Here is a 27548-nt window from a genome sequence, read left to right as displayed (position 1 = left end):
TGAAAATAGAAGATCTATACCATTTGTGAGCTTGTAGATCTGCTATTTTCAAATAGCCGAAGTATATAGGGATGACCAGAAGTGGTTAAAGTATGTTTTTGTAATAACAATCAAAATCTACAAAGCAACTAGCAACTTAACAATAACTCTAGTGGAGTAAAAGTACAATATTTGCCTCTGAGATGTAGTGGAGTAGAAGTAAAGTAGTAGAGCAAAAAATCCTCAAAATTGTACTTACTTACTCACCCACCTTACTCGCCTTATTTCACAAGTTAATATATTAAAATAACATTTCAGTATTAATTTAGTGGTAAATCGATTATGCAACGTGTCCCGCGATTGACTATTTTATTCACCCACAACATCCATTTTGTAACGGCAATCATCAACACTTTGGTTATGAGCCGTGAATCAAGCTTGTTTTGACCAAAAACGAAGCCTGGAAAAAGAATCCGAGATACAAAAAAAAACACAATTAAATTGTTAATCGCAATTATCTGTGTGACAATTAATTGTCAACTTAACCAATTTTGGGCGGGAACCCCTTTTGGTGTTTTAAGCATTGTGTTATGCTTTAGCTGTTGAAAAATAGCAGATCTACAAGCTCATAGCGCGGCACTCGGTGCCGCGCTATGAACTTGTAGGTCTGCTATTTTTGAAATATCGTGAAAATGTGCCTGAAATCATTGAATATTCTTTCAGAGCGAGTTTTTAACTCAAATCTTTGCTACTGGGAGGGTCCCTGGAACAACATATTTTCAGATGGATTTCAATGGATTCTAAAAAAATCTTTTCACTTTTTGTCCACGGTTTACCTCCGTTGCACAAGACGTTGCATGGCCGCGGCGAATGAGTTAAGTACAGTAAATTACCTTTTTACAAAGTGGGGTCCGGGGACCCCCAGGGGTCCTTGAGGCATGGACCCTTATTGGTCTGTAACTCTGAGAGTACAAATGGTTCCATTTGCACTCTCAGTTAACCGATTTTGGGCAGGAAACCTACTTTAGCTATTAAAAAATAGCAGATCTACAAGCTCATAGCGCACCACCGAGTGGGGGGGGGGGGGGGGGGGGGGGGGGGGGTCAGGGGGAGAGGGGAGTTGCACCACTCAAAAAACATATACTACCTACATAATAGGTAGTATTATGTAAAAAGGTAGTCAACTAGTAAAAATGACTAGAAGTGAATGCCCTAGTACCACTGACCATCAGGGCTTACCTTCTTATAGTCTCTGCTGGCCGAGCCTCCGGCCGGGTCTGACCTGAGAGCAACAGGGGTCAAAGGTCAATCATATGGACAATACAATGCTGACAACAATGTGGTCATACAGTGAAAAGGGGTCAAAAGGTCAACAGAGTGAACCTACCTGGAGGTTAACTGTCGCTCCGACTGGTCAGGGGGAAGAAAAACAAACACAAACACACAAACAAACAGTTAACACTTTTTTTGCCGGGGAATGTTTTTCAGAATAAAGGCGATAGGAATGCCAAGCAGATGAGGCAGATTTTACTCTGAAAAGCCCCCGCCTGCCATTCCCCCCCCCCCTCCCCCCCAAAAACCTGGAGGTGAAATCTTTCCATTACTACCTCGCGCTATAAATAAGTCTGATCTCTCTTTAGAAGCGTTAACAGTTTGACTGAGGGATTAACTCACCGTAATCCCCTTTTGACTGCCGTTGTTTTTCACTAACCTTTTGAAGAACCACCCTTTTAAGAAATCACAGACTGAGGCTTTAACCCATTCATGATGGGGACCCCTTTTGGTGTTTATAGCATTATGTTATGCTTTAGCTATTGAAAAATAGCAGATCTACAAGCTTGTAGGTCTGCTATTTTTGAAAAATTAAAATCTTTGCTTCTGAGGGGTTCCTGGAATAACATATGTTCAGATGGGGGTCGGTGGCCAATTACATATCATTTTTGGGGGTCCTTGACATGAAATATGGAGCACCACTGAATCTGATAGAAAACATGAGGTATTTCAGAAAACTGTCAGAATTTAGAAGACATTTTTTTTATTTGGACGTCAGGCCTAAATGGGTTAAACGTTTGCTTTCATGGCATTTCTGAAACCTTCAGGGTTACAAAAGACGCCTCTGAGCACGTACTGCTAGCTTGACCGCTCCAAATTCTAATGATCACTAATGAGCTGATCTAAAAGCAACAACTACAATACAAAACACAAGCAATATCTACAATAAAATACGGTATCTGCAGTACAATAAGCTGATCTACAAGTTGCGTTGCGACGAGTTGTGAGCTTGTAGATGCATTGATAGCTTGTAGATTAGCTATTTTCAGCATTCTACATGCTTCCATAGAACACACACACACACACACACACACACACACACGCACGCACACGCACACACACGCACACGCACACACACACACACACCTGTGTATCTGCGGTGCTGACAGACACTTCATCCTCTCCGCTGGGTTCGTTGTCGTCACTCTGAGAGAGAGACAGAAAACACACCTGTCTCAATGCTTCCCGTCTCCCTGCTCATAAAGGCAACCCACAGTGCCCAGAACCTCCTAGTGTCACCAACACAGGGGCTGCGTTCAAATTAATTCCCTACGCCACCATATAGTGCACTACTTTGGGGTTCCGCCATTTTGTTTTAGTGTCCGAATGTGTATTGAGCATTTTTGCACCCTAATGTACCAGACAGTGGCCTTGTGGTTAGAGTGTCCGCCCTGAAACTGGGAGGTCGGGGTTCGATCCCTGGCCGGGTCATACCAAAGACTGTAAAAATGGGACCCAATGCCTCCCTGCTTGGCACTCAGCATCAATGGGTTGGATTGGGGGTCAAATCAACTAATGATTCCCGAGCGCGGCGCACGCTGCGGCTCACTGTTCCAAGAGATGGGTCAAATGCGGAGAACAAATTTAACTGCGGTAACGTCTGTGACTAATCGTACGACTTTGACTTTGTAGTGGACTGAAGTATTCCACAATGCATCAGGAATTGTAGGGACCATCCGATGGTCACTATGCACGTTTGCACGCGTGCGCTGCTTCTGCATGCATGCGCTCCAACTCAGATGAGGCAGAAGTTGAACCAGCGAAAGAAATCAACGCGTACAAATGTACTTTTTAAACATTTGTTTTCCTCTCTCTTCTCTTCCCTGGCGGATCTCGAAGCTACAGATCTCGAGACAAATGATCTAGTGCATTTATTTGCAATTGTTTTATTGATTTTATTTTATTTATAAATAAAACAAGTATATTAATTTGCAATAGTATTACTATTCTGATTCATTGTATCACCCAGTGCATGACGTTAGGAGAGGAATCAGTTAGAATATATTTGCGAGAATAACCTATTTTATCACAAACTTAGGCTAAATATAATGCATGTGAGACACATTAATTGTTTTAAGTGTTTTTATTAATATTCATTCATTTAAAAAACTCTATAAGATTATTTAATTGAATTGCGATAAATACATAAAGACCTCATTATGTAGGCCTAGATAGTAATATATTGGACTGCTGATTCTGGTTAATTCTTTACCAAAAGTAGCAGATCTAAAGCTCACAACATCGCGTTGCTTATAGATATTTCCCCCCAGGCTTAGCGGGGGTTCATGTGGTTAACAGTTTAATGGCCCATGACGTAAATCACCGTCAAGTTCAAGTGCAGGGTCATGTGCGAGACGGATATTGATTAATCTCTGTCAAATTAGTGATATCAAAACCGGTCACATCGCTCCACAGGCTAGATGCGCAATCCTCGGTGTTGCACAACAGTGACACGTCATCGAAAATGTTCCCTGCCTGTTTAGCCGACGACAACGAAAATCTTAAAACGTTAATAACTCGCAATCTAAATCATCCGCCTAATTATAAAAAAAGATCCTGTGTTTGACGGCCCTCCGCGGTCCAGTCGCTATAGTCGCGATAGATTCATTCTTACCTCCCGTTGTTGTCGATCGCATCTTTAGTGTTGTGGCTATTGTTAGCTGCTACACACATTCACAACAACATCCGGTCCGTCTGTAAAAGTGGTCCGGGTGCTATAAACCAGAGGTTCCCAACCACCGGTCCGCGGACCACTGGTACGCGAGAAGTTAATCACAAGTTTTCCCGTCGTATTTTCAAAATCCACGAGAAAAAAAGAAAGGACAAACACAGGCAGTGGATTGGCCGCTGCGCGTAGTAGAGTGCGCGACCCTCAATCACCCATTGGAATGCAAATGCATGCCTTTCAGGCAGCCTTTGTTTCCTACTCGTCTGGCAGGTATATCTCTTTGAAAACCTTTTGTGTTACTGATTGTGCGACGGGGGGCGACGACGATCCATCTTGCCTGCCCAAAATGTAATTCCTAGAAACTGGGAAACTGTTTGGAAAATCAGCGTGAAAAGTTGACTCTTTCTCTTCACCTCCTCCTATGATCTTCACCCGTTCATATGTGTGCGCAGCCACGGGACAACAGCTGCAGCCTATTTCATAACGATCGCACTAATGAAACAAAGCGCTACACGGTGACGGTACAGGATTGTCATTTCATGTCAAGTATATGTATCAGAAGTTGATGTTACCCAGGTAAAGTAGGCTAATGCGTCAATTGCGCATGTTTAACGTTTTCCAGATGTTTTCCAGACATGAGCCGGTCCGTGACTATAGAAAGGTTGGGAACCCCTGCTATAAACAATGGGCACCTTTTATTAATGGATTAAATAGGCCCGGGCCCTTAAGGTGTTAACCCATTTAGTTTAATTAATTAAGTGGTGATTACAGTTATGAATAATTTGTTGAGTGAAAATGATATAATTATAATTAATAAGTAAATGTATGTACCTATCCAGTGATTAAATTGATATCATTATAATTGATAATTACCTCTCCAGTGATTCAATTGATATCATTATAATTAATAATTACCTCTCCAGTGCGCTGTCCTCTCCTCCTGGCCCGCGCTCGCCTCCTCTCTCGGCTCTCTCTCGCCCATCGCTCCGTCTCGCTCTCCCCTGTACCCACCACGCCATCTGACACAGGGCACACCCCCTTTCACTTAGCAGCCAATCAGCTCGGACATGACACCCCCCCCCTTTTCCCTTAGCAGCCAATCAGCTATAATCAGGGTGGACAGTGAGTGGACACACCAGACCCATAGAGAGTTACGTCACTAGCATAGACTCCCATTGTAGGAATGGAATGAGGAAGTTCTCATGCTATATCAATGAGAAAGTTACAATGTTTGGAACTACATAGCCCATAGCGCTCTGCTTTGTTGTAGTTCCAATACATAGCCCATAGCGCTCTGCTTTGTTGTAGTTCCAAAGTTTGGAACTACATACAGTAACCAACTAACCAGTTGATGGCGCAGTGGGTTGTGTCAGTGAGCTTGCAAATCAGAGCCTGGGGTTCGATTCCCGCCTGAGGCACTAAGAATAAATGCGGTTGTGTATAACTAAACAATTGCTTTTGAATTCATCCTAGCCCTTTCCTTAACAACAGGCATTTTGGGAGGTTAAGGAACGTTAGGCCTATATTTGAATATGTTTAAACATTATAACCCACTCAATGTATCCATATGGCTAATGAAACCCCTGCATTTTGTATTATGTGCCATTCCTGGGAGTTATATTTCATATATTGTAGACTGAAAGCTTGTTTCTGCCTCAAAATGACTTGATTTCATTCTTGATTATAAACTAATAGTCAACCCAGTAAATACTTTCAGCCCCATTGCCGTAAATCTAGGTCAATTGAAGCCTATTTTTTGACACTACACTTACCGCCATTGCAGTTGATTAATGGCAATTGCGCTTTTATATTGCATTCAATCGATCGAGCCATAATGCTACTTACGATAGCCGGTTAGCTAGCTGTGTTGTTAGCACAGCACTGGATCGCCCATCTTAGATCGTCGTCGCCATAATAGTCCATTCTATCTGTTTCTTTCAATCGCCTGTATCTCCTATTCCTTGTCCCAGATGGCATTTTGGTCAAAACAACGTTTCTTTGATGGCACAGAGCCGACGATGTGGAGCACTCCAGTGCCCCGGTTTGGATTCATATTGTAAGCAAGGCCTCCCCAGGCTCCGTTCAGCGCCCTAGGTTAATACTACTTCCGGTAGACTGGAAATGTGGCTTTTCAAAATAAGAGCTCGACTGAAAATAATGCTGGCGTGAATTAGGTCCTAATTTTTCAATAAATGCTAGCGCTGTAAGGGTTAAGCAGCCCTGTCTCATACGGACACAACATGCCTGTGTATTAGCATTAGTTGCCCTCTGCCGCCATGTAGTGGTGACGGCATAGAATAAAGTGGTTCCATGAAAAATGTGGTACCACAGGAGTACCAGGGGGGTACCACCCCTGCCACTATCAAGTGCACACCACTGTAGCCCATAGCGGCCGCTTTGCGGCGAGTTCAGTCACAATAAAGTTATCCACGCTACCTTTCTTGTCGGAGGCCTGGGGGCGGGGCGTGTCGGAGGTCTGGGGGCGTGGCGTGCCGGCAGGCTGCGTCAGGCCCAGCAGGTCTGACTTCTGCAAGCTGGCGATGCGAGAACGCCAGCTCACTTCCTGTTAATACACAATGACATCACAAACCAGTATGACATCACATAAGACCGCCAGCTCACTTCCTGTTAACACACGATGACATCACAAACCAGTATGACGCCACTTAAGACCGCCAGCTCACTTCCGGTTAACACATTGGATGCTAAAGACGAGTATACTGAGGTGCATACTTAGTTTAGACTAGTCATTGGTTAGACATGGGTTATGTTTAGGTTTAGGTGTGCTGCCTGGTGCCTCAGACGAGTCTAATCGTCTTAAGGCGTTTTATATTGACTAGTCCTTACCCATTTGAATATATGAACACCAAATAAAATTTTGTACAATGTGGGTGATGCAATTGAATAGATCATTTTATTGTACTGTATGTATTTTGAGGTGTAATCAGTCTGGTGTCAGAGGCGCTAAATACTAATTCCTACACGGGTTGTGCTTATAACCACGCCCCCGGGCAAGTTAAGTTTACTGAGGTTAAGGTTAGGGTTAGGTTTAGGTATAGTTTTACTGAGGTTAAGGTTAGGGTTAGGTATAGTTTTACTGAGGTTAAGGTTAGGGTTAGGCTGTCAATCACAGCAACTGGCCAATCACAGCGCGTGTCTTGCAAAACCCGTGTAGGCTTTGGTATGTCGCGTCAGAGGCACTTGCCATTGCCCGTCGGGCAATGGCAACAGGAGGGGAAATGAATGCAGACAAAACTAAATTTAGATTTTATGACCTACGGTTCAAGAGTTATAAAGTGAAATGTAAAGTGGCCTGTTAGAGCGCCACCATGAGGCCGACTGCTGCTTGATTTTAATTATTATTATGAACGTCCCCTCCAAGTGTGAGAAAAAATACTTGAATGTGAGTCTTTGATCTTCAAATTCAATAACTAATACATTTAATAAACAACGTTAAATTTGTTAAATTGAAAAAAAGGGCTTTCAGATGCCCTAATGGAATGGTCAATGTCTGTGTGAAATGTCAGATCAACTGGGTAAGCCAGTGAGGAGCAAGGGGGCTAGGATGGACAGACGGGCGGACGGACGGACGGACGGACGGACAGACAGACAAGACAAGACAAGACAAGACAAGACAGACAGACATTCACAGACACAGATTCGCTTAATTATACGTTAGATTAATTTACAGATCGCGGCTATAGCTGATAGACGGTAGTCTGATCAGCTTCTGTGTTGTGCAACGACAAACCGGAAGTGGATGGTCCGCAGTAGAAAGGTCCTCTCATTGACTCCAACAACACCCTTTTATCTCTGAATCTAATCCCCAGATTGTGATTCTAATAAAAACAAGCTTTTTTTGAGGGCCGGTCGTGGCCGCAGTAAAATAATTCATGCCTATATGGTGGTCCGCGACCCTCCCCTGCGCTAGGATTGCTCATCATGAGCTAACTTCCGTTTTTTTATTTTTCCCTAGAAAAGGGCTCAAATACCCACGGCACGTGGATGGACACAGACTGACTGAAACAATCGTACAATGACATCACAACACTAGCATGACATCACAACCCCAGTATGACATCATGGCATGACATCACCAGTGTTGTTTTTGGCAGCAAATTTAGAGTCAGTCTTTTTTAATTTAGTTTTAGTCACATTTTAGTCACCTGGAATGTTTTAGTGCAAGTCTAGTTTTAGTCCACTAAATGTCATGTGATTTTAGTCGACTAAAATGTATTTTGGTGGGCCTTGATGCCGTCGTAATGGCTGATTTCACACTTGCTGAAAATAGCCAATCTACAAGCTCACAACGCGTCGCAAGATCGTCTATTTGCAGCATGCAACCAAGTGTAAAATGACTTATACTGGATCTCTTGTCCACTAGTCCCCTTCCTAACATTTTAGTCTAGTTTTTATTTCTTGACAAAATTGTCGATATATATATTTAGTCTTAGTTTTAGTCATCGTAGCTTAGTTTTCATTTAGTTTCCATTTAGTTTTCGTCAGTGAAAAAAAGGTAGACGGACATTTTTCATCATAGTTTCAGTCGACGGAAACAACACTGGACATCACATACATACCCCCTCCTCCGCCTTCTTCTTGTTGTCCTTGTCCTGTTCCCGGTCGTCCTCTTTCCCTTTGTTTTCCTTGTTCTCCGAGGTCTTCATGTCCTTGTTGTCCTTGTTTTCCGAGGTCTTCATGTCCTTGTTGTCCTTGTTCTCCGTGCTCTTCGTGTCCTTGTTGTTGTTCTCTGTGGTCTTCATGCTCTTCTCTGCCTCCTGCAGGTCCGTCAGCGTCACGCCCTGTGTCACACATCAAAGAGGTCACACCTCACTTAACCCATTTTGACCTGGGAACGATTCTACAAATGTCTTCTAAATCATGACAGTTTTCTGAAAAACCTTTTGTTTCTGTATCAGTGGTGCTCAATATTTCATGTCAAGGACCCCAAAAAGTATATGTAATATGCCTCCTTTTTTTAAAAACAATGTTTTGTCATATAGGAAAACTATTGGTGGAGAGGTTTGTCTAACCCATGTTATGCTTAGCTGTGATTGGACCATAGCAGTTTGGGGAGGGGCTTAGCTATAGGTAAATTACTAGGGATAGAAGACACGCCGTTACACAGCCAATACCATCTTTGACCACCAGGGCGACTTTTGATTTTAGTTTTAGTCAGTCTTTTGAATAGCTTTCCTTTAGTTTTAGTCACATTTTAGTCACCAGGAATGTCTTAGTGTTAGTCTAGTTTTAGTCGACTAAAATGTATTTTGGTGGGCCTTGATGCCGTCGTAATGACTGTTTTTACACTTGCTGAAAATAGCGGATTTACAATCTCACAACGCGTTGCAGCGCGATGCGTTGTGAGCTTGTAGATCAGCTATTTTCAGCATGCAACCAAGTGTAAAATGACTTATACTGGATCTCTTGTCCACTAGTCCCTTCCTAACATTTTAGTCTAGTTTTTATTTGTTTGACGAAATTGTCAGTATATTTAGTCATAGTTTTAGTCATCATAGCTTAGTTTTCATTTAGTTTTCGTCAGTGAAAAACTGTAGTCGACGAACATTTTCCCTAAAGCCGCTGTGGTCCATCAAGGCTGATTTCAGTCCTGCCAATTTCTGTTTTAAACCATTTAGACCTGACGTCGAAATTTTAAAAAATCCTGACAGTTTTCTGGAAAAAACGTATGTTTCTGTATCAGTGGTGCTCAATATTTCATGTCAAGGACCCCAAAAATATATGTATTTATATACGTCTTAGTTTTAGTCGACGAAAACAACACTGCAGGCTATAGGCTTCAAGATCGTTTGTTCCCATGAGTAAAGGACTTATGAACAAGCATTTCAGTTCTGTGCATAAAATGTAATGCAATGTGATGCCTCTTGGAACTATGACTAGCCTTTTGTTAGTATTTTGTTTCTTTTTTCCCCTCTCTCTGCAAGAGAGGAGCGGTTTGTCTTGTATTGTCAATGTATTGTGTGTGTGTATCTGTTTGTAGTGTGTGTTTTTTTGGTTATTTATATCCTGATGACTGCTGGGCACAAAACAAATTTCCGGAAAAGGACAAATAAAAGTATCGATCTATCTAACATGATAACTACAGGTCAATATTTTATTGTAGTTTTTAGGACGGTAAGAGTGAAACACGACGCGCAACAACCGATATTTACAAGAAAAGTGGTTATAATAAGCAGACGGCTGTACCTGAGTGGAGCGGCGCGATTGGCGAGCATGTCGGGAACGAGCTTTACGCTGAGCCTCTGCCTCCTCATCCCTCACTGGTGTCAGGTAGGACCTGTGCGTGCGCGTACACACACACACACACACACACACACACACACACACACACACACACACACACACACACACACACACACACACACACACACACACACACACACACACACACACACACACACACACACACACACACACACACACACACACACACACACACACACACACACACACACACACACACACACACACACACACACACACACACACACACAATTATTTCTCACAATATCTGAGAGTTATGCATGTTGGGCGGCAACCCCTTTTGGTGTTTTAAAACATCATGTTATAATTTAGCTATTGAAAAATAGCAGATCTACAAGCTCATAGCACATAGCTTGTAGGTCTGCTATTTTTCTGCTAGGGGGGAGTCCCTGGAACAACATATTTTCATATGGGGGTCGGCAGCCAAATACATATATTTTCGGGGTCCTTGACATGAAATATTGAGCACCACTGATACAGAAACATAAGGTTTTTCCCGAAAACTGTCAGGATTTTGAAGACATTTTTTTAAATTTCGACGTCAGGTCTAAATGGTTTAAAACAGAAATTGGCAGGACTGAAATCAGCCTTGATGGACCACAGCGGCTTTAGGGACAATGTCCACTATTTTCCCCCGGCTAACGACACACATGAAAGTGCCAGGCACTGATAATATTTTTTTTTTAAAGTCCAGTGCCACATAATCACCCCGTGTCCGGACTACCTATAATGGTAAAAATGGTAAATGGTGTATTTGTATAGCACTTTTATCCAAACCGCTTTACAAAGATTGTAACCCATTCGAACCCATTCGACTAGCTGTCCACTGCTGACCCCAGATGACAGTGAAGTGACAATTTAAGGACTTTTAAGACTATAATACCTCAAAGGCTCTAAAAGAAAAATACCATTACTGCATCAAAAGTAATCAGCAAACCATGCTATACATACAAACTGGTCAAACATTGGCCAGATTATTAAATAATAAAGAAAGAGGCAACAATTGTGAAAATAGCCGATCTACAAGTTCACAACGAGCTTGTAGATCGGCTATTTTCACAATATTGATCTGTGGAACCATTCTGTTGCTTGTCTGGGTGGGGGGTCCCCAGTTCAAATATGATTACTTTGGGGGGTCAGCCTGAAAAGGTTGAGAACCACTGATATAGACTAACTGAATAATCCTAAAATTGATAGGATTGCTAGTAACTTGGGTACCTTATGTAACTATTCATTGATTCACTCGTATACCAAAATCCATTTGAAAAAAGGTGGGTGAGGGGCGCTCACTTCGCATTATCTAACGTTTGGATAGTTGGTGTGAGTGTTTGCTCAGACCAAAATTTTTTTAGAGGGAACAGACCGCCTTCACATAATCACCTGTCCCCTGTACAGACCGCCTTCACATAATCACCTGTCCACTGTACAGACCACCTTCACATAATCACCTGTCCCCTGTAGAGACTAGCTGTCCACTGTACAGACCACCTTCACATAATCACCTGTCCACTGTACAGACCACCTTCACATAATCACCTGTCCCCTGTAGAGACTAGCTGTCCACTGTAGAGACTAGCTGTCCACTGTACAGACCACCTTCACATAATCACCTGTCCCCTGTAGAGACTAGCTGTCCACTGTACAGACCACCTTCACATAATCACCTGTCCCCTGTAGAGACTAGCTGTCCACTGTACAGACCACCTTCACATAATCACCTGTCCCCTGTAGAGACTAGCTGTCCACTGTACAGACCACCTTCACATAATCACCTGTCCCCTGTAGAGACTAGCTGTCCACTGTACAGACCACCTTCACATAATCACCTGTCCCCTGTAGAGACTAGCTGTCCACTGTACGGACCACCTTCACATAATCACCTGTCCACTGTACAGACCACCTTCACATAATCACCTGTCCCCTGTAGAGACTAGCTGTCCACTGTAGAGACTAGCTGTCCACTGTAGAGACCACCTTCACATAATCACCTGTCCCCTGTAGAGACTAGCTGTCCACTGTAGAGACCGCCTTCACATAATCACCTGTCCACTGTACAGACCACCTTCACATAATCACCTGTCCACTGTAGGGCTGGGGCGGTATGGGATTTTTATTACCGCGGTTATTGTCGGCCCCCATACCGCCGGTATGGCGATAATTACCGCACCCCCCACCCCCCCGCGCGAAAAAAAATACTCCGGTTTTATAGTGTTATTTAGTCCGGTGGAACACCGTGTATGGAGATGTTAGAGCAGGTCTGCAAAATCCGGTAAAACACCGTATACGGAGATGTATAGAGCAGCTGTGTGTCTTTAGTGCAGTTCCAGTGTCATTCCTCCTCCATGCGCGGCCTTCCCTCACAGCTCACACACACACACACACACACACACAGTGGCACCGTTACAGAGACAACAGACAAGACGACTCATATAGCTTTTCCACGTGTTTCTGTTGTTATCCAGTTTACCAAAATTAAATCCACAACAGCGCTATTGTGAAGACCCTTGCGCAGCGCGAGGCAATTAACCCCAGCTGCAAACGATCCGGACTTTGATTGTGTGATTATAATCCAAATAACCATTCTGGGCGTTGGGGGGGGCGCGCGGAGGAGGTAACAGGGGGTGCAGGCAAACAGAGTTTTGGAACGGATATTATGGACTACAGTTTTATTAAGGAAAGATTGGCATGTCAATGCCGCAACACGTGTTCGGGTGTCAATCAAATCAACCGCGTCAGACATCTCCCGCAGCCCGCTGTTAAAAAAAGAAATAAAAAAGCGAACGGATTTCACATCATTTCAGATCAAGACAAGTTGTGTTGAGCGTCTTTTTCCTGCGATCCCATTGATGTCACAACAGACAACATTTATAGGTGGGTCTGGTTTGGAGTAGCCTAATTTAAAACATTGTCCGACTTTGTTTTGAGAGAATATTAATACCTCGCGCTCTTGTAACAGCCAGGTGCATCGTGCATTGCTCAGACCGTCAGAGAGAGAGAGAGAAAGATTAGGCTAAACGTGTAGCCTATGGATAAGGGCGCATCGTAGGTAACAGGTTTCAACTTTGTATTGATGTCTGTCAGCGAGAGACGAGAAGAGAAAGGGAGGGAGAGAGAGGGAGAGAGAGAGAGAGAGAGAGAGAGAGAGAGAGAGAGAGACATTAGGCTGTAGCCTATGGATAAGGGCGCATCGTAACGGTTTCAACTTTGTATTGATGTCTGTCAGCGAGAGAAGAGAAAGGGGGAGAGGGCGGGAGAGAGAGAGAGAGAGAGCTGTACAGACAGGACGGACAGAAATGTTTTTATCTTTTGACTGACTATAAGAAAAAGTCCTTCTGCACACCTATAAGAAAAAGTCCTTCTGCACACCTACAATGGACAGGTGCGTCGGATAACTGGAACTGAGAAGTAGAGAAAAAAAGAATCCCGCACACTGTCTCACTTGGAATCGCAATGGCAACCATTCTCACTCCAATGAAATGCCCGCTCAGCAGCGCATCGCATGAAACAAACACCACCATTCAAAAACGTCCCCTCATCATGGAACCTAAAATCTTAAACATATTAAACAAATTCCAAGTTAACTGATAGATTTAATATATGATGAATTGAAATGTTCAACTTCCAGCCGCTCCACACCACGCAGCAACTGCGCGCCTCCCCAGTCCCCAAGCCATGAGTTAACATTATTGCTTGATTGATTGATTTAAGTTTGTATTAACAGTTTACAGTACATTTGCACAACTCAATACAAAAACTGTTAACTGTTACTCTGTGAGTGGACGACACCATAAAGCATTACACTTGTTTACAAGAGGGTCCACCTTGTTCAATTCATCATAACATTTTGTACACTATACACTTCTATAAAGCCAAAAACAGGAAATCATCATAAAGGAGGTAAAAAGGGGGAAAACATATACAGTGAGGGGGAAAAGGGGTGGGTGGGGGTGGGTGGAGTCAAGGGATTTACATGTCTTAATGACAGTTGGTAGGGCGTTCCACATTTTTGTGGCATAGGAGTGAAATTAATTTAGGTGGACCCTCTTGTAAACAAGTGTAATGCTTTATTGGGTCGTGTCGTCCACTCGCAGTTAACAGTCTTTGTATTGAGTTGTGCTTGAAATGTAGGCTACTGTAATTCTGCAAACTGTTAATAAATAGTTCAATCAATCAATCAATCAATACTTGTTTGTGCCGAATCTGGGTTGCACATGGTTTGTTGAACTCCCTCTGGTGTTGCTGGCATATGATTAGACTGACTGAGCCTCACTGTTTATTATGATACACTTTATTTCATATCAACCATATGCACTTAGGCCTAGAACCCAGGGTTAGGGTTAGAACTAGGGTTAGGGTTAGAACCCTTTTTTTTTTTTACCGCGGTAACGAACCCGATACCGCGGTATGCGTTGTATACCGGCGGTATGGCGATATTGCGGTTATTGCACCCAGCCCTAGTCCACTGTACAGACCACCTTCACATAATCACCTGTCCCCTGTAGAGACTAGCTGTCCACTGTAGAGACTAGCTGTCCACTGTACAGACCACCTTCACATAATCACCTGTCCCCTGTAGACTAGCTGTCCACTGTAGAGACCGCCTTCACATAATCACCTGTCCACTGTACAGACCACCTTCACATAATCACCTGTCCACTGTACAGACCACCTTCACATAATCACCTGTCCCCTGTAGAGACTAGCTGTCCACTGTAGAGACCGCCTTCACATAATCACCTGTCCACTGTACAGACCACCTTCACATAATCACCTGTCCACTGTACAGACCACCTTCACATAATCACCTGTCCTCTGTAGAGACTAGCTGTCCACTGTACAGACCACCTTCACATAATCACCTGTCCCCTGAAGAGACTAGCTGTCCACTGTACAGACCACCTTCACATAATCACCTGTCCCCTGAAGAGACTAGCTGTCCACTGTACAGACCGCCTTCACATAATCACCTGTCCCCTGTAGAGACTAGCTGTCCACTGTACGGACCACCTTCACATAATCACCTGTCCACTGTACAGACCACCTTCACATAATCACCATGTGCAATGATTAATGCCAAGCTACACCAGGCTTTTCAGCGTGCGTTTATGGATCCAGTCCCATTTTAAGTGCGGGTATATGCGCGGCTGGCGCACACTCGCTCGGTGTAGCTCGGCTGTTACACTTGCAAGCAATTATTGCTGATATTCAACAAACAGAAAAAGCATTTTCAGGATACCGGGATACCACTTTTATCCAATCGGGGAGAATGAGAGAACTCCTACCGGATACAAGATAAACAAGTGGACCTGGAAACCCACCTGAGAAATGTATTTTATGATCGCCATCCCATTATAGAGCTAAAAAAACCCAACTATAAACTGTGTGGTACTACATGTATGCCGGTGTAATTCAGCCTCCTGGCCACTAGTTGTCTATATAAGGAACGCTTACGGTTTCTAGACACGCCCAGAGGAAGAGCCACATGGGTGGATAGGACAGCCGCGGTCGGTCGCTTCTCCTTTTATGATTTGTTATTGTGATCCAACTAAACATTTAAACACATGCCTGGCTCAGCGCCAGCCTGCCTGACGTTAACCCATTTAGACCATTCTACAAATGCCTTCTAAATCCTAACCATCCAAACTATTTCATGTCAAGGACACCCAGAATTATCTGTATTTGGCCGCCGAGCCCAATCTCAAAATATGTAGTTCCAGGGACTCCCTTCCAGAAGCAAAGATTTGAGTTAAAAAAACGTTCGCTCTGAAAGAATATATATTCAAAGATGTGCGCCACATTTTCACGATTTTTCAAAAATAGCAGACCTACAAGCTCGTAGTGCGGCACTCGGTGCCGCGCTATGAGCTTTTTCCTGTTTTTTTTTTGATCGGGAGGGCACTTGAAAATTAAGTGGCACTTTAACGGCTGCCGTGTTAAGTAGTCAGTTTGGGTGGGCCATTTTGTGTGCCGTCACGGCTGTCATATCCTACTGGTTCACCTGTCAGTGAGGAGCCCCCACCGGGAGGACGTACTGTCTTATCCTACTGGCTCACATGCCAGTGAGGAGCCCCCACCGGGAGGACGTACTGTCATATCTCATTGGTTCACCTGTCAGTGAGGAGCCCCCACCGGGAGGACGTACTGTCTTATCCTACTGGCTCACATGCCAGTGAGGAGCCCCCACCGGGAGGACGTACTGTCATATCTCACTGGTTCACATGCCAGTGAGGAGCCCCCACCGGGAGGACGTACTGTCATATCTCACTGGTTCACATGTCAGTGAGGAGCCCCCACCGGGAGGACGTACTGTCATATCTCACTGGTTCACATGTCAGTGAGGAGCCCCCACCGGGAGGACACACTGTCTTATCATACTAGTTCACATGCCAGTGAGGAGCCCCCACCGGGAGGACATACTGTCATATCTCACTGGTTCACATGCCAGTGAGGAGCCCCCACCGGGAGGACGTACTGTCATATATCACTGGTTCACATGTCAGTGAGGAGCCCCCACCGGGAGGACATACAGAGCCTTCATCCTACACTCCCTCACCAAGGTCACCAATTTCACCGTAACACCTCCACGTTGGAGTGACTGAGTGTGAGTGAGCGAGTGGTCGATATTTGGGGGATTGGAATTTGGCTTAACCCCATTTAGTTTTCTGAAATACCTATGTTTCTACGTCAGTGGTGCTCAATATTTCATGTCAAGGACCCCCAAAAACATATGTAATTGGCCGCCAACCCCCATCTGAAAATATGTTGTTCCAGTGACCCCCCCCCCAGAAGCAACAATTTGAGTTAAAAACGTTCGCTCCGAAAGAATATATATGCCACATTTTCACGATTAAAAAAAAATTAGCAGACCTACAAGCTCGTAGCGCGGCACTGAGTGCACTCAGTGAGCTTGTAGATCTGCTATTTTTCAATAGCTAAAGCGTAACATAATGCTTAAAACACCAAAATGGGGTTCCCGTCCAGAACGGCTTAAGGTACCACCACGGGCACCCCTCTTTACTCTGCTCCAGATCTCTCACTCACTTGCGTCTCTGCTTGGTCTCCGTGTCGCCTGCAGTGGAGGAGGAGGAGGAGAGGCTTCCAGAGGTGGTGGAGGTGGTGCTTCCAGATGTGGTGGAGGAGGAGGTGCCTGTTCCAGATAAGGAGGTGCTTCCAGATGTGGAGGAGGAGGTGGTGACGGAGGGCTGCTCTTTCTTCTCCGTCGCTTCCTGAGTGAGTCTGTCGCATACGAATGGAACAGAGCCTTCATTAGTATCATTAACACTGACTCTGTTTGACCAGAATGGAACAGAGCCTTCATTAGTATATTTAATACTGACTCTGTTTGACCAGAATGGAACAGAGCCTTCATTAGTATATTTAATACTGACTCTGTTTGACCAGAATGGAACAGAGCCTTCATTAGTATATTTAATACTGACTCTGTTTGACCAGAATGGAACAGAGCTTTCATTAGTATCATTAACACTGACTCTGTTTGACCAGAATGGAACAGAGCCTTCATTAGTATCATTAATAGTGATCGACCGATATTCATGTTTTTCATTAATATCGGTATCGGTGCTAAAAACAAATAATCGAAAAAAAAACGGCCGATTATTATATTTCTCATAAATGCGCAAACATGGTGAAACAACCACTTTCATTGAAAATCCGGTAGAGTACGGTTGTAAGGAGATGTATAGCTGCGTGTCTGACTCTCCCAGTTAGAGATGGGATTTATGGCTCTTTGAAGGGAGCCGGATCTCTGGGATCCGTTCCTTTCAAAGAGTCGTTCAAAAGACTGGCTCTTTTGAACGACGTTCCCGATGGGTGGGGGGGGGGGGGGGTGTCCCCCCAGGGCCTCCCTAGTGACTCCCCACTCCCCAGTGTCTCCCCAGTGCCCAGTGTCCCCCCCCAGTCCCTCCCCAGTGTCCCCCCCAGTGCCTCCCCAGTGTATCCTGCTTAGGGCGCCAGCTTGCTCATGACCGGCCCTGGTTGAAACCCCCCTGCCCCCCTCCTCCTCTAAAAAGGAACGGCTCCCTACTGTGAACCGGATCCCATCGTTCCTTTCAAAGAGCCGTTCAAATGATCCGACTCGTTCACGAACGTCACATCTCTACTCCCAGTGCTCCACTCCCAGTGGAGTAGTAGACACGGCTCCACTCTGCACTGACGTCTCCTCTCTCTCACAGACACAAACACACACACACGGAGTCAGAGAGAGGGCCACTGCACTGACTGCAGGCAGGAGAAAGGATTATAGGCTACTAACCTTGTAACCATAACAAGCTTTGCTGTTTTCATCTTCAATTAACCAAAATAAAATCCACACGTGAGAGGGACAGAGAGCAGTGGTAGAACTACGTTAGCCAAGCTAGCTGCTGCCTGCTAACGCTGCAAACAACAGCTGTAACGCGTTGTCTATTGATTGCCTGTCGTGTGTGTGTGTGTGTGTGCCAGCCAACTGAAGCACAACTTTTTTTTCCCCCCATCCTGACCAGCCTAATATGATTATTGCATTTAGTCTATATGCAATAACTAACTGCAAGCCAATGAAGAATGAACCAATCAGTAGCATTGGCAGTCTTCATTTCTAATTCATATTCATTTAGTTGCCAATAATTTTACTGTTGGCCAGTGTTTTGAGACATATTGTCTTTTATTGCTATAAAATGAATGGTAAAAACAAATTCTACATGCATTAAAAAAGTGGCCAGTGATCTTGAAAGTGGCAAATTTCAGTGGTGGAGTAAAAACAAGGTAACATGCAGTGCTTAATTTCAGCCGGAGCTTGGCGGAGCTCAGCTCCGGTACCTGTCACTTGAGCTCCGGGAGCTCAAGCCACCTGTAGAGGCAGCTCCGGTAGCTGTAGAGGGCGCTCCGCCACCCCAAATGCACATTACAGTATACAATACGTCTCTATTATAATTTTAGTTTCATTTTCAAGTCAACTAGGCTTCTTCCTCGTCATAGTTACTTCTATTTCCAGTACGATTCCAAAATAAAACATGGCTTGAATGATCGCATTGCAAGTACAAACAAAAAAACACTCTTATTTTGAAATGTGTGCCCGTTGTGAGAGGAAATAGGTGGCTATGGAACCCCGGCTTGACGCCTCACTGTTGACGGTGTCGGATCCTCCTTTTAATACTCTGTGTCGGATGCGTAAATAAAAACTCGTCTCGACTTTTGCAATTTGCATTTGTTGTCGTTTGTTGGATATGGAATATGGAACTTTCATACTTTTATGGAGCAATAGATGAACTGCTACTTGGAGTTTAGCCTTGGGGACAGCATGCGTTTTGTTTTCAATACAACATGCCATGGTGAGTTCTTATGAACAGAACTGACTGCATTGCCAAATCTCGCAAAGACACCCGGCTTTACAACATGGGTCGATCAGTATCGAATATCATAACGCTTGCTTTGGTGGGCCCGAAATAAAAAAAGAGACTAGTACAGAATTAAGTAGTAGTAGCATTATTGAGTTCATCGGAGGAGTCGGAGGAGGCGGAGGAGGAACTTGGATAAGGACAACAACAAAATGCGCATGCAGGTATTTACATTGCGTACTGTTCTGATGATGGGCCACCCTAACTTGTTATAGGACTACTGTATTTTATACAGTAGGTAATATAAGTTGAGCCGCTGTGCCAACTGAACTGCAAATGCCTACTGTAGTTGTGTGTTGTGAGCCGGCGGACCCCTGTGTGAACTGCTGCTGCAAATGTTATCGAAAAAGACTTGTTACTTCAGGGTCCTCCATTTTCAATTCATCAGAACATTTAAAGACATATTAAAAAAAAACGTCTATATGCCTACTCTATTGTGTTCTGATAGGTGGGCTGGCCGTTGGTTGTGTTAAAAAAAGGCAAAAAAAACGAATTTTGCATGCGTGCACGTGCATGCGCACGTGCATGCGTACGTGCACATGCACGCACCCGAGCTCCGGCACCTAAGAATTTAGAAATTAAGCACTGGTAACATGGCTTTGGAGAGTTTGGGCAGCAGATCTACAAGCTCTCAACATGTCATGATGCAATGTGCTGTGGGCTTGTAGATCACCAATTTTGATAAACTAGAACGGTGCCCATAGGGCCTCTACAGCCCATTGGGCACTGATCTACTTGGAACGATGCAAGTTGGAAATGAATGCCCCACCCAGATATCAGGTCTGTCTCCCTTTTATGCCCATATATGGAGTTCTTTGTAAGGCATGCCCAAATAGGGAGTATATGCAGCCAGCTTGTGGAGTTCTGTCTTCTGTGTCAGGCATGCCCAAATATGGAGTGCTGTGAGGTCAGAACAGGCCAGCTCCATATGGACGCTGGGCATGGGCCTGGTCAAGAGCCCGGGCAGAGGCCTTTTTGGGGCGGTTCTGGACAATTACACACACACACACACACACACACACACAAACAATTGGTGCATTCACAGATAGATAGATAGATAGATAGATAGATAGATAGATAGATAGATAGATAGATAGATAGATAGATAGATAGATAGATAGATAGATACAATTATATATATGCTGCTACAGTACATGTTTGCACTTGAATTTTAAAAAAAGCTGCATTTGATGGAGGGGGGGGGAGTGTTACTGAAACGATGTTGGTGCTTCTTGCACTTCCTTTTTTATAAGCGATACATATTCTCCAATGCATTTAAAGGAATTCTTGTGTTGGAATTTATGTTACTGTAAAAACAATTTTTTTTTTTTTTTAACTTAAATTAATATCGGTTCATAATATCGGCTATCGGCTTTTTGATTGTCCACTAATCGGTGATCGGATATATCGGCCAAAAACCATATCGGTCGATCACTAATCATTAATACTGACTCTGTTTGACCAGAATGGAACAAAGCCTTCATTAGTATCATTAACTCTGTTTGACCAGAATGGAACAGAGTCTTCATTAGTATCATTAACTCTGTTTGACCAGAATGGAACAGAGTCTTCATTAGTATCATTAACACCGTTTGACCAGAATGGAACAAAGCCTTCATTAGTATCATTAACTCTGTTTGACCAGAATGGAACAGAGTCTTCATTAGTATCATTAACATTGTTTGACCAGAATGGAACAGAGTCTTCATTAGTATCATTAACACTGTTTGACCAGAATGGAACAGAGCCTTCATTAGTGTCATTAACTCTGTTTGACCAGAATGGAACAGAGCCTTCAATAGTGTCATTAACTCTGTTTGACCAGAATGAAACAGAGCCTTCATTAGCGTCATTAACTCTGTTTGACCAGAATGGAACAGAGCCTTCATTACTATCATTAACACTGTTTGACCAGAATGGAACAGAGTCTTCATTAGTATCATTAACACTGTTTGACCAGAATGGAACAGAGTCTTCATTAGTATCATTAACACTGTTTGACCAGAATGGAACAGAGCCTTCATTAGTGTCATTAACTCTGTTTGACCAGAATGGAACAGAGCCTTCAATAGTGTCATTAACTCTGTTTGACCAGAATGAAACAGAGCCTTCATTAGCGTCATTAACTCTGTTTGACCAGAATGAAACAGAGCCTTCATTAGCGTCATTAACTCTGTTTGACCAGAATGGAACAGAGCCTTCATTAGTACCTACGGACCAACATTTAATGCCGTTTCTATCTCTGAGACCCCAATTTATAAAATTAATGTTAATTTAACTCAGAGTGTGTACAAACTGGAACCACCCGGGTCCATTTGGTGCACACTCTAGAGTTACAGACCCATAAGGGTTAATTTGGTTCCAAACTATCATTATAGCTGGGGACCCCCTGGTGTTCCCTCTGAGGGAGTTCCATGGGGTCCGGGGACCCCCTGGCGTTCCCTCAGGGACCCCTGGGGGTCCCCGGACCCCCTGGAACTCCCTCAGGGACCCCTGGGGGTCCCCGGACCCCATGGAACTCCCTCAGGGACCCCCTGTAGGGTCCCCGGGACCCCCACGGTAAACGGTACCTCTGAGACACGAGGTTGTTGAGCCGATTGAGGCCGCTGGGGGCGGAGCTTATTGCCGGGTCGTCCAGTCTCCTCCCGTAAGACGAGCTGGAAAAAAGACAAAAACAAACAAACAAAAAAATGACACGAGTCAAACTATGCCAACGACAACAACACAAACAAGTCTTTTTTTTACAGCAAAACAACTCCATGCATGTCTGTGGCAACGCAAAAAAAAAGAAAGCTGTGTAAACAACAATGCCAACATCCAATCAACACAGGTCTGGGATGGGGGGGGGGGGGGGGGGGGAGGGAGGGGGGGGGGGGGGAAGGGAGGGGTATATGACTGACCTGCGTGGCAGGAAGGCGTTGGAGGACGAGGAGGAGGCGGAGCCACTCAGGTCGCTCCCTGATTGGCTACTGTGAAGGCGGCGGGTGTAAGAAGAGCTACGGCTCAACCAGCTGAGAGAGACACACACGTTGTGACACACGGTAATAACACCGACCACGCACACGCCCAGTGGTGACACACGGTAATACACCGACCACGCACACGCCCAGTGGTGACACACGGTAATACACCACGCAGACGCCCAGTGGTGACACACGGTAATACACCACGCACACGCCCAGTGGTGACACACGGTAATACACCACGCAGACGCCCAGTGGTGACACACGGTAATACACCACGCAGACGCCCAGTGGTGACACACGGTAATACACCACGCACACACTCAGTGGTGACACACGGTAATAAACCACGCAGACGCCCAGTGGTGACACACGGTAATACACCACGCAGACGCCAGTGGTGGGAGAAGAAAAAAACACTTAACACTTAGCCCGCTAGCATTTATTGAAAAATTAGGATCTAATTCACGCCAGCATTTTTCCCTGTTGAGCTCTTATTTTGAAAAGCCACATTTCCAGACTACCGGAAGTGAACATAACCTAGTAAGTAGAACAGGTCCTGGACAGGCCTTGTTTACAAGATGGGTCTATACCGGGACACTGGAGGAGTCCACATCGCCGGCTCTGTGCCATCAAAGAAACGTTGTTTTGACCAAAAATTCCATCTGGGACAAGGAATAGGAGATACAGGCGATTGAAAGAAACAGATGGATTATTATGGCGACGACGATCTAAGATGGGCGACACATTGTCATGACAACAACAGCTAGCTACCCGATGCTAACGCAAGTAGCATTATGGCTTGATCGATCGAAAGCGCTATAAAATCGCAATTGCCATTGATCTACGGCAATGGCGTTAAGCGTAGCATCAAAACACACATTTAAACTAATGTTTAGCGTTCTAACTTCTATGGCTGTCACCATTACACATTTAAGTTGACAATTCATTGTCACACAAATGATTGCCATTAACGATCGGAAATTGGAACATTAAGAATATAATTTACATTTCTGTTTGCCTTTAAGACTTTCTGTTTGCCTTTAAGACAAATTACTGCAATTTTTTAAAATAAATTGTATACTTTTAAAAATAGTTGATCTACAAGTTTACAACGAGGTCACGAAGTGATGCGTTGTAAGCTTGTAGATCAAGATTACAATGGATGTGAATGAGGAGCTTATTTTTACAGTACTGGTTTTTGTTTTTTACCGTGCAGCATAATGCCATGCCATGGCGTGATCTCACCTGTTGGTGGCGCTGTCTGCAGAAGTGCTGCTGTCTGGGATACTGAACAGCCTGCGGGTGGGGGTTGGGGGCACGCGCGCCAGCCTGGGCTCCTGGGATTCAAACCAGCAAAACAAACCGTCACATTTTGGATTTTTACCCACCTACAAGCTCACCAAGCTGCCAGCACAGAAAATGTTACCAAATTTTACTGAGGGACTGCCATTGGATTTTTTTGAATTTTCGTTTTTTCATGGCATGTGAAAGCAGGGAATCATAGCTTCAAATTGACATATTGGTTGTTCAGTTTGACCCACCAGTTTTGGAGAATTGTGACTAAATTTGACTGAGGGACTGCCATTGGATTTTTTTGAATTTTCGTTTTTTCACGTCATATGAAAGCAGGGAATCATAGCTTCAAATTGACATATTGGTTGTTCAGTTTGACCCACCAGTTTTGGAGATATGGCTTATAGAGTAATGTCTTGCAGAAAAATGCGAGTTGAGAAAACCGGCTTGAAAGGTTCACTGCTGTGGTCTCTAACATTACACCTAGCTACATGTTTGGGCATTTATTTCATATTTACATGTCGATTCCAGCTCTGACACTTATTTCAGACATGCTCTAGTATGTGAAGAGTCTGCCTGTGCTATTAACTCATTTAAAAAAAAAAGAAAAAAAAAAAAAAAAAAAGGTTTTCTCCTCTGGTGAAAAGCGGTAATTTGCGCGATGGCAGTCTCTCAGTCAAATCTGGTCACATATGGCTTGATGTTGCAAGAAAGATGTATTTTGGCGCTGCACTGCGGCGACATGGGCATAAGGGCTACACTTGCATGCGGGCCCTTTGTCTAAGACAAATGTCTTCCTCGGGAGACAAATAATAAAGAACCTTGAATAGAGTAATATCTTGCAGAAAACAGCGAGTTGAGAAAACAGGCTTGAAAGGTTCAATTATGTGGTCTCTAACATTACACCTAGCTACATTTATTTCATATTTACATGTCGATTTCAGCTCTGACACTTATTTCAGACATGCTCTAGTATGTGAAGAGTCTGCCAGTGCTATTAACTAATTTAAAAAAAAGGAAAAAAAAGTTTTTCTCCTCTGGTGAAAAGCTGGAATTTGCACGATGGCAGGCTCTCATTCAAATCTGGTCACAAATGGTGGCATCCTATAATAATCATTAGTGAGGACCAGTGATATGAAGATTCGGGGCTCCATTTTCGTCACCGCTAAACCCCTTATCCTTAAACTTCCTTTCCTTTTTTTTTTTTTTTTTTTTTACTATTTTGCAAAACATTTTTGAATAGTTGGCCTACAAGCTCAAAATAGTAAAAAAGGCAAAGAAGTTTAGGGATAAGCGGTTTAGCGGTGACGAAAATGGAGCCCAAGGTATCTTAGACTTCAAAGATTTGCGCCACACAATTTTTCAAAAAATAGCAGATCTACAAGCTCGTAGCGCGGCACTCGGTGCCGCGCTATGAGCAAAAGCTAAAGTATAACATAATGCTTACAACACCAGGGTTTCCCGTCCAGAATGGGTTAATGTATACACCACACAAAATTAAACTTTAACCTAGTTGTCTTGACAGTTAACTTATGTGTACAAACGCACGTACGCACGCACACCTGCTCGCACACGTACTAACTAGGTTGACCAGATGTCCTGTTTTGTGCGGGGTTGTCCGAGTGGAATAGTAAGAGAGTGGCGAGTGGTGACACGCTTTAATCTCCTATGGGCTATAGCTCCAAACATTGGAACTATCCCATTGTGACAAAGCGCAGTGCCTATGGGCTATAGTTCCAAACATTGGAACTATCCCATTGTGACAAAGTGCGGTGCCTATGGGCTATAGTTCCAAACATTGGAACTATCCCATTGAGACAAAGCGGGTGCCTATGGGCTATAGTTCCAAACATTGGAACTATCCCATTGTGACAAAGTGCGGTGCCTATGGGCTATAGTTCCAAACATTGGAACTATCCCATTGAGACAAAGCGGGTGCCTATGGGCTATAGTTCCAAACATTGGAACTATCCCATTGAGACAAAGTGCGGTGCCTATGGGCTATAGTTCCAAACATTGGAACTATCCCATTGAGACAAAGCGGGTGCCTATGGGCTATAGTTCCAAACATTGGAACTATCCCATTGAGACAAAGCAGGTGCCTATGGGCTATAGTTCCAAACATTGGAACTATCCCATTGAGACAAAGTGCGGTGCCTATGGGCTATAGTTCCAAACATTGGAACTATCCCATTGAGACAAAGTGCGGTGCCTATGGGCTATAGTTCCAAACATTGGAACTATCCCATTGAGACAAAGTGCAGTGCCTATGGGCTATAGTTCCAAACATTGGAACTATCCCATTGAGACAAAGTGCGGTGCCTATGGGCTATAGTTCCAAACATTGGAACTATCCCATTGAGACAAAGTGCAGTGCCTATGGGCTATAGTTCCAAACATTGGAACTATCCCATTGAGACAAAGCGGGTGCCTATGGGCTATAGTTCCAAACATTGGAACTATCCCATTGAGACAAAGCAGGTGCCTATGGGCTATAGTTCCAAACATTGGAAAGCTAAAGTATGACATAATGCTTAAAACACCGGGGTTATAGTTCCAAACATTGGAACACTCGGGCTATAGTTCCAAACATTGGAACTATCCCATTGATATAGAATGAGCTAGTGTCATGAAATGAAATGAAATGAAATGAAATGAAATCTATATTTACCCAGGGTATCTGGGCTAAGCTCAAGAACTTGTTTCCAGCCAGGCCCTGCTCATAGAACACATTTCATCGTAGTGGTTGATGCCTTGTTCAAGGGCATTTCAGCGGTGGTAATTTTAACGTGTCGGACGGCTGATTCGAACTGGGAACCTTCCGGTATCTAGACCGCGCCGCTATCCGTTCGGCCACCGCTGCCACTCTCATAGCCTAGCCTGGGTCCCTTCCAGCCTGGGTCCTAGCCTGGGGTTCCAGCCTGATTCGCGGCATTCCGTGAATTTGTATTGTCGAAATCAGATTGGAATCCAGGATAGCAAAAGGGTTAATCGACCAACATTTTTTAGTCATAGTTTTTGTCGAACAAAATGAACAGTGCTGTCTGTGAGCAGCTCCCGCTGCACCGGAGTGGGTTACAGTACGTGACGTCAGTGGGAAAAAGGACAAGGCTGGAGAGCCGAAACATCTGCCATTTATTTGTGATGTAGAAAATTAAAAATTCATTCTTGCTGTGCATGTGCGACCCATTACCTATATTTTTTACAATGTTGATTTAAGCGGGTAGCGTACCATAAGTCAGAGTGCAGTGGTTACAAGAAAAGTTGTTTAAAAGGACACTTCAAACCTCCAGGGTGTGTAACACGCACACACACACACACACACACACACACACATGCACGCACGCGCACACACACACACAGACATATACTGTACTTGGTACACATCAGGCGAAGCTCAAACCCCAACCACGAAACCTAACCTCGAAAGGTCTAATCATAACCACACTCTGAATCTTCTCTTCTCCTAATGGATCCAAACTATTCTGTAAACAATGTCGTAACCATAAAAGAAGAAAGAAAAAGATGTGCGCGCACGCACACGGCATTATATTGCTTGATGTAACTGAGCCCCGTCATCATGACTTTATTCCTTATCCATTTAAAAAACAGCAGCATTGTGTTTGTTTGGTT

General features: G+C 44.1%; 1 protein-coding gene across 6 annotated transcripts in view; it reads right to left on the bottom strand.

Annotated features, from left to right (window-relative positions):
* The window catches only part of LOC306922838 (protein phosphatase 1 regulatory subunit 12C), a 79437-nt gene that overhangs the window by 9460 nt on the left and 42429 nt on the right, over positions 1-27548 (bottom strand). For 3 of the 6 annotated variants that reach the window (XM_079500697.1, XM_079500693.1, XM_079500694.1), the window contains exons 12-23: positions 23868-23959; positions 23213-23284; positions 22557-22667; positions 22227-22313; positions 17306-17500; positions 10187-10277; positions 8560-8781; positions 6416-6542; positions 4895-4998; positions 2398-2457; positions 1367-1389; positions 1219-1261 (exon numbers count right to left, since the gene is read on the bottom strand). In XM_079500697.1, the coding sequence (XP_079356823.1) occupies positions 1219-1261; positions 1367-1389; positions 2398-2457; positions 4895-4998; positions 6416-6542; positions 8560-8781; positions 10187-10277; positions 17306-17500; positions 22227-22313; positions 22557-22667; positions 23213-23284; positions 23868-23959 (1227 nt within the window). The remainder of the gene's footprint in view (positions 1-1218; positions 1262-1366; positions 1390-2397; positions 2458-4894; positions 4999-6415; positions 6543-8559; positions 8782-10186; positions 10278-17305; positions 17501-22226; positions 22314-22556; positions 22668-23212; positions 23285-23867; positions 23960-27548) is intronic. The other 3 variants (XM_079500695.1, XM_079500696.1, XM_079500698.1) reach the window with 2 other exon arrangements.

Source organism: Electrona antarctica, assembly GCF_951216825.1.
Source record: "Electrona antarctica genome assembly, chromosome: 5".
NCBI lineage: Eukaryota > Metazoa > Chordata > Actinopteri > Myctophiformes > Myctophidae > Electrona > Electrona antarctica.
This window is presented reverse-complemented; position numbering and strand designations above follow the sequence as displayed.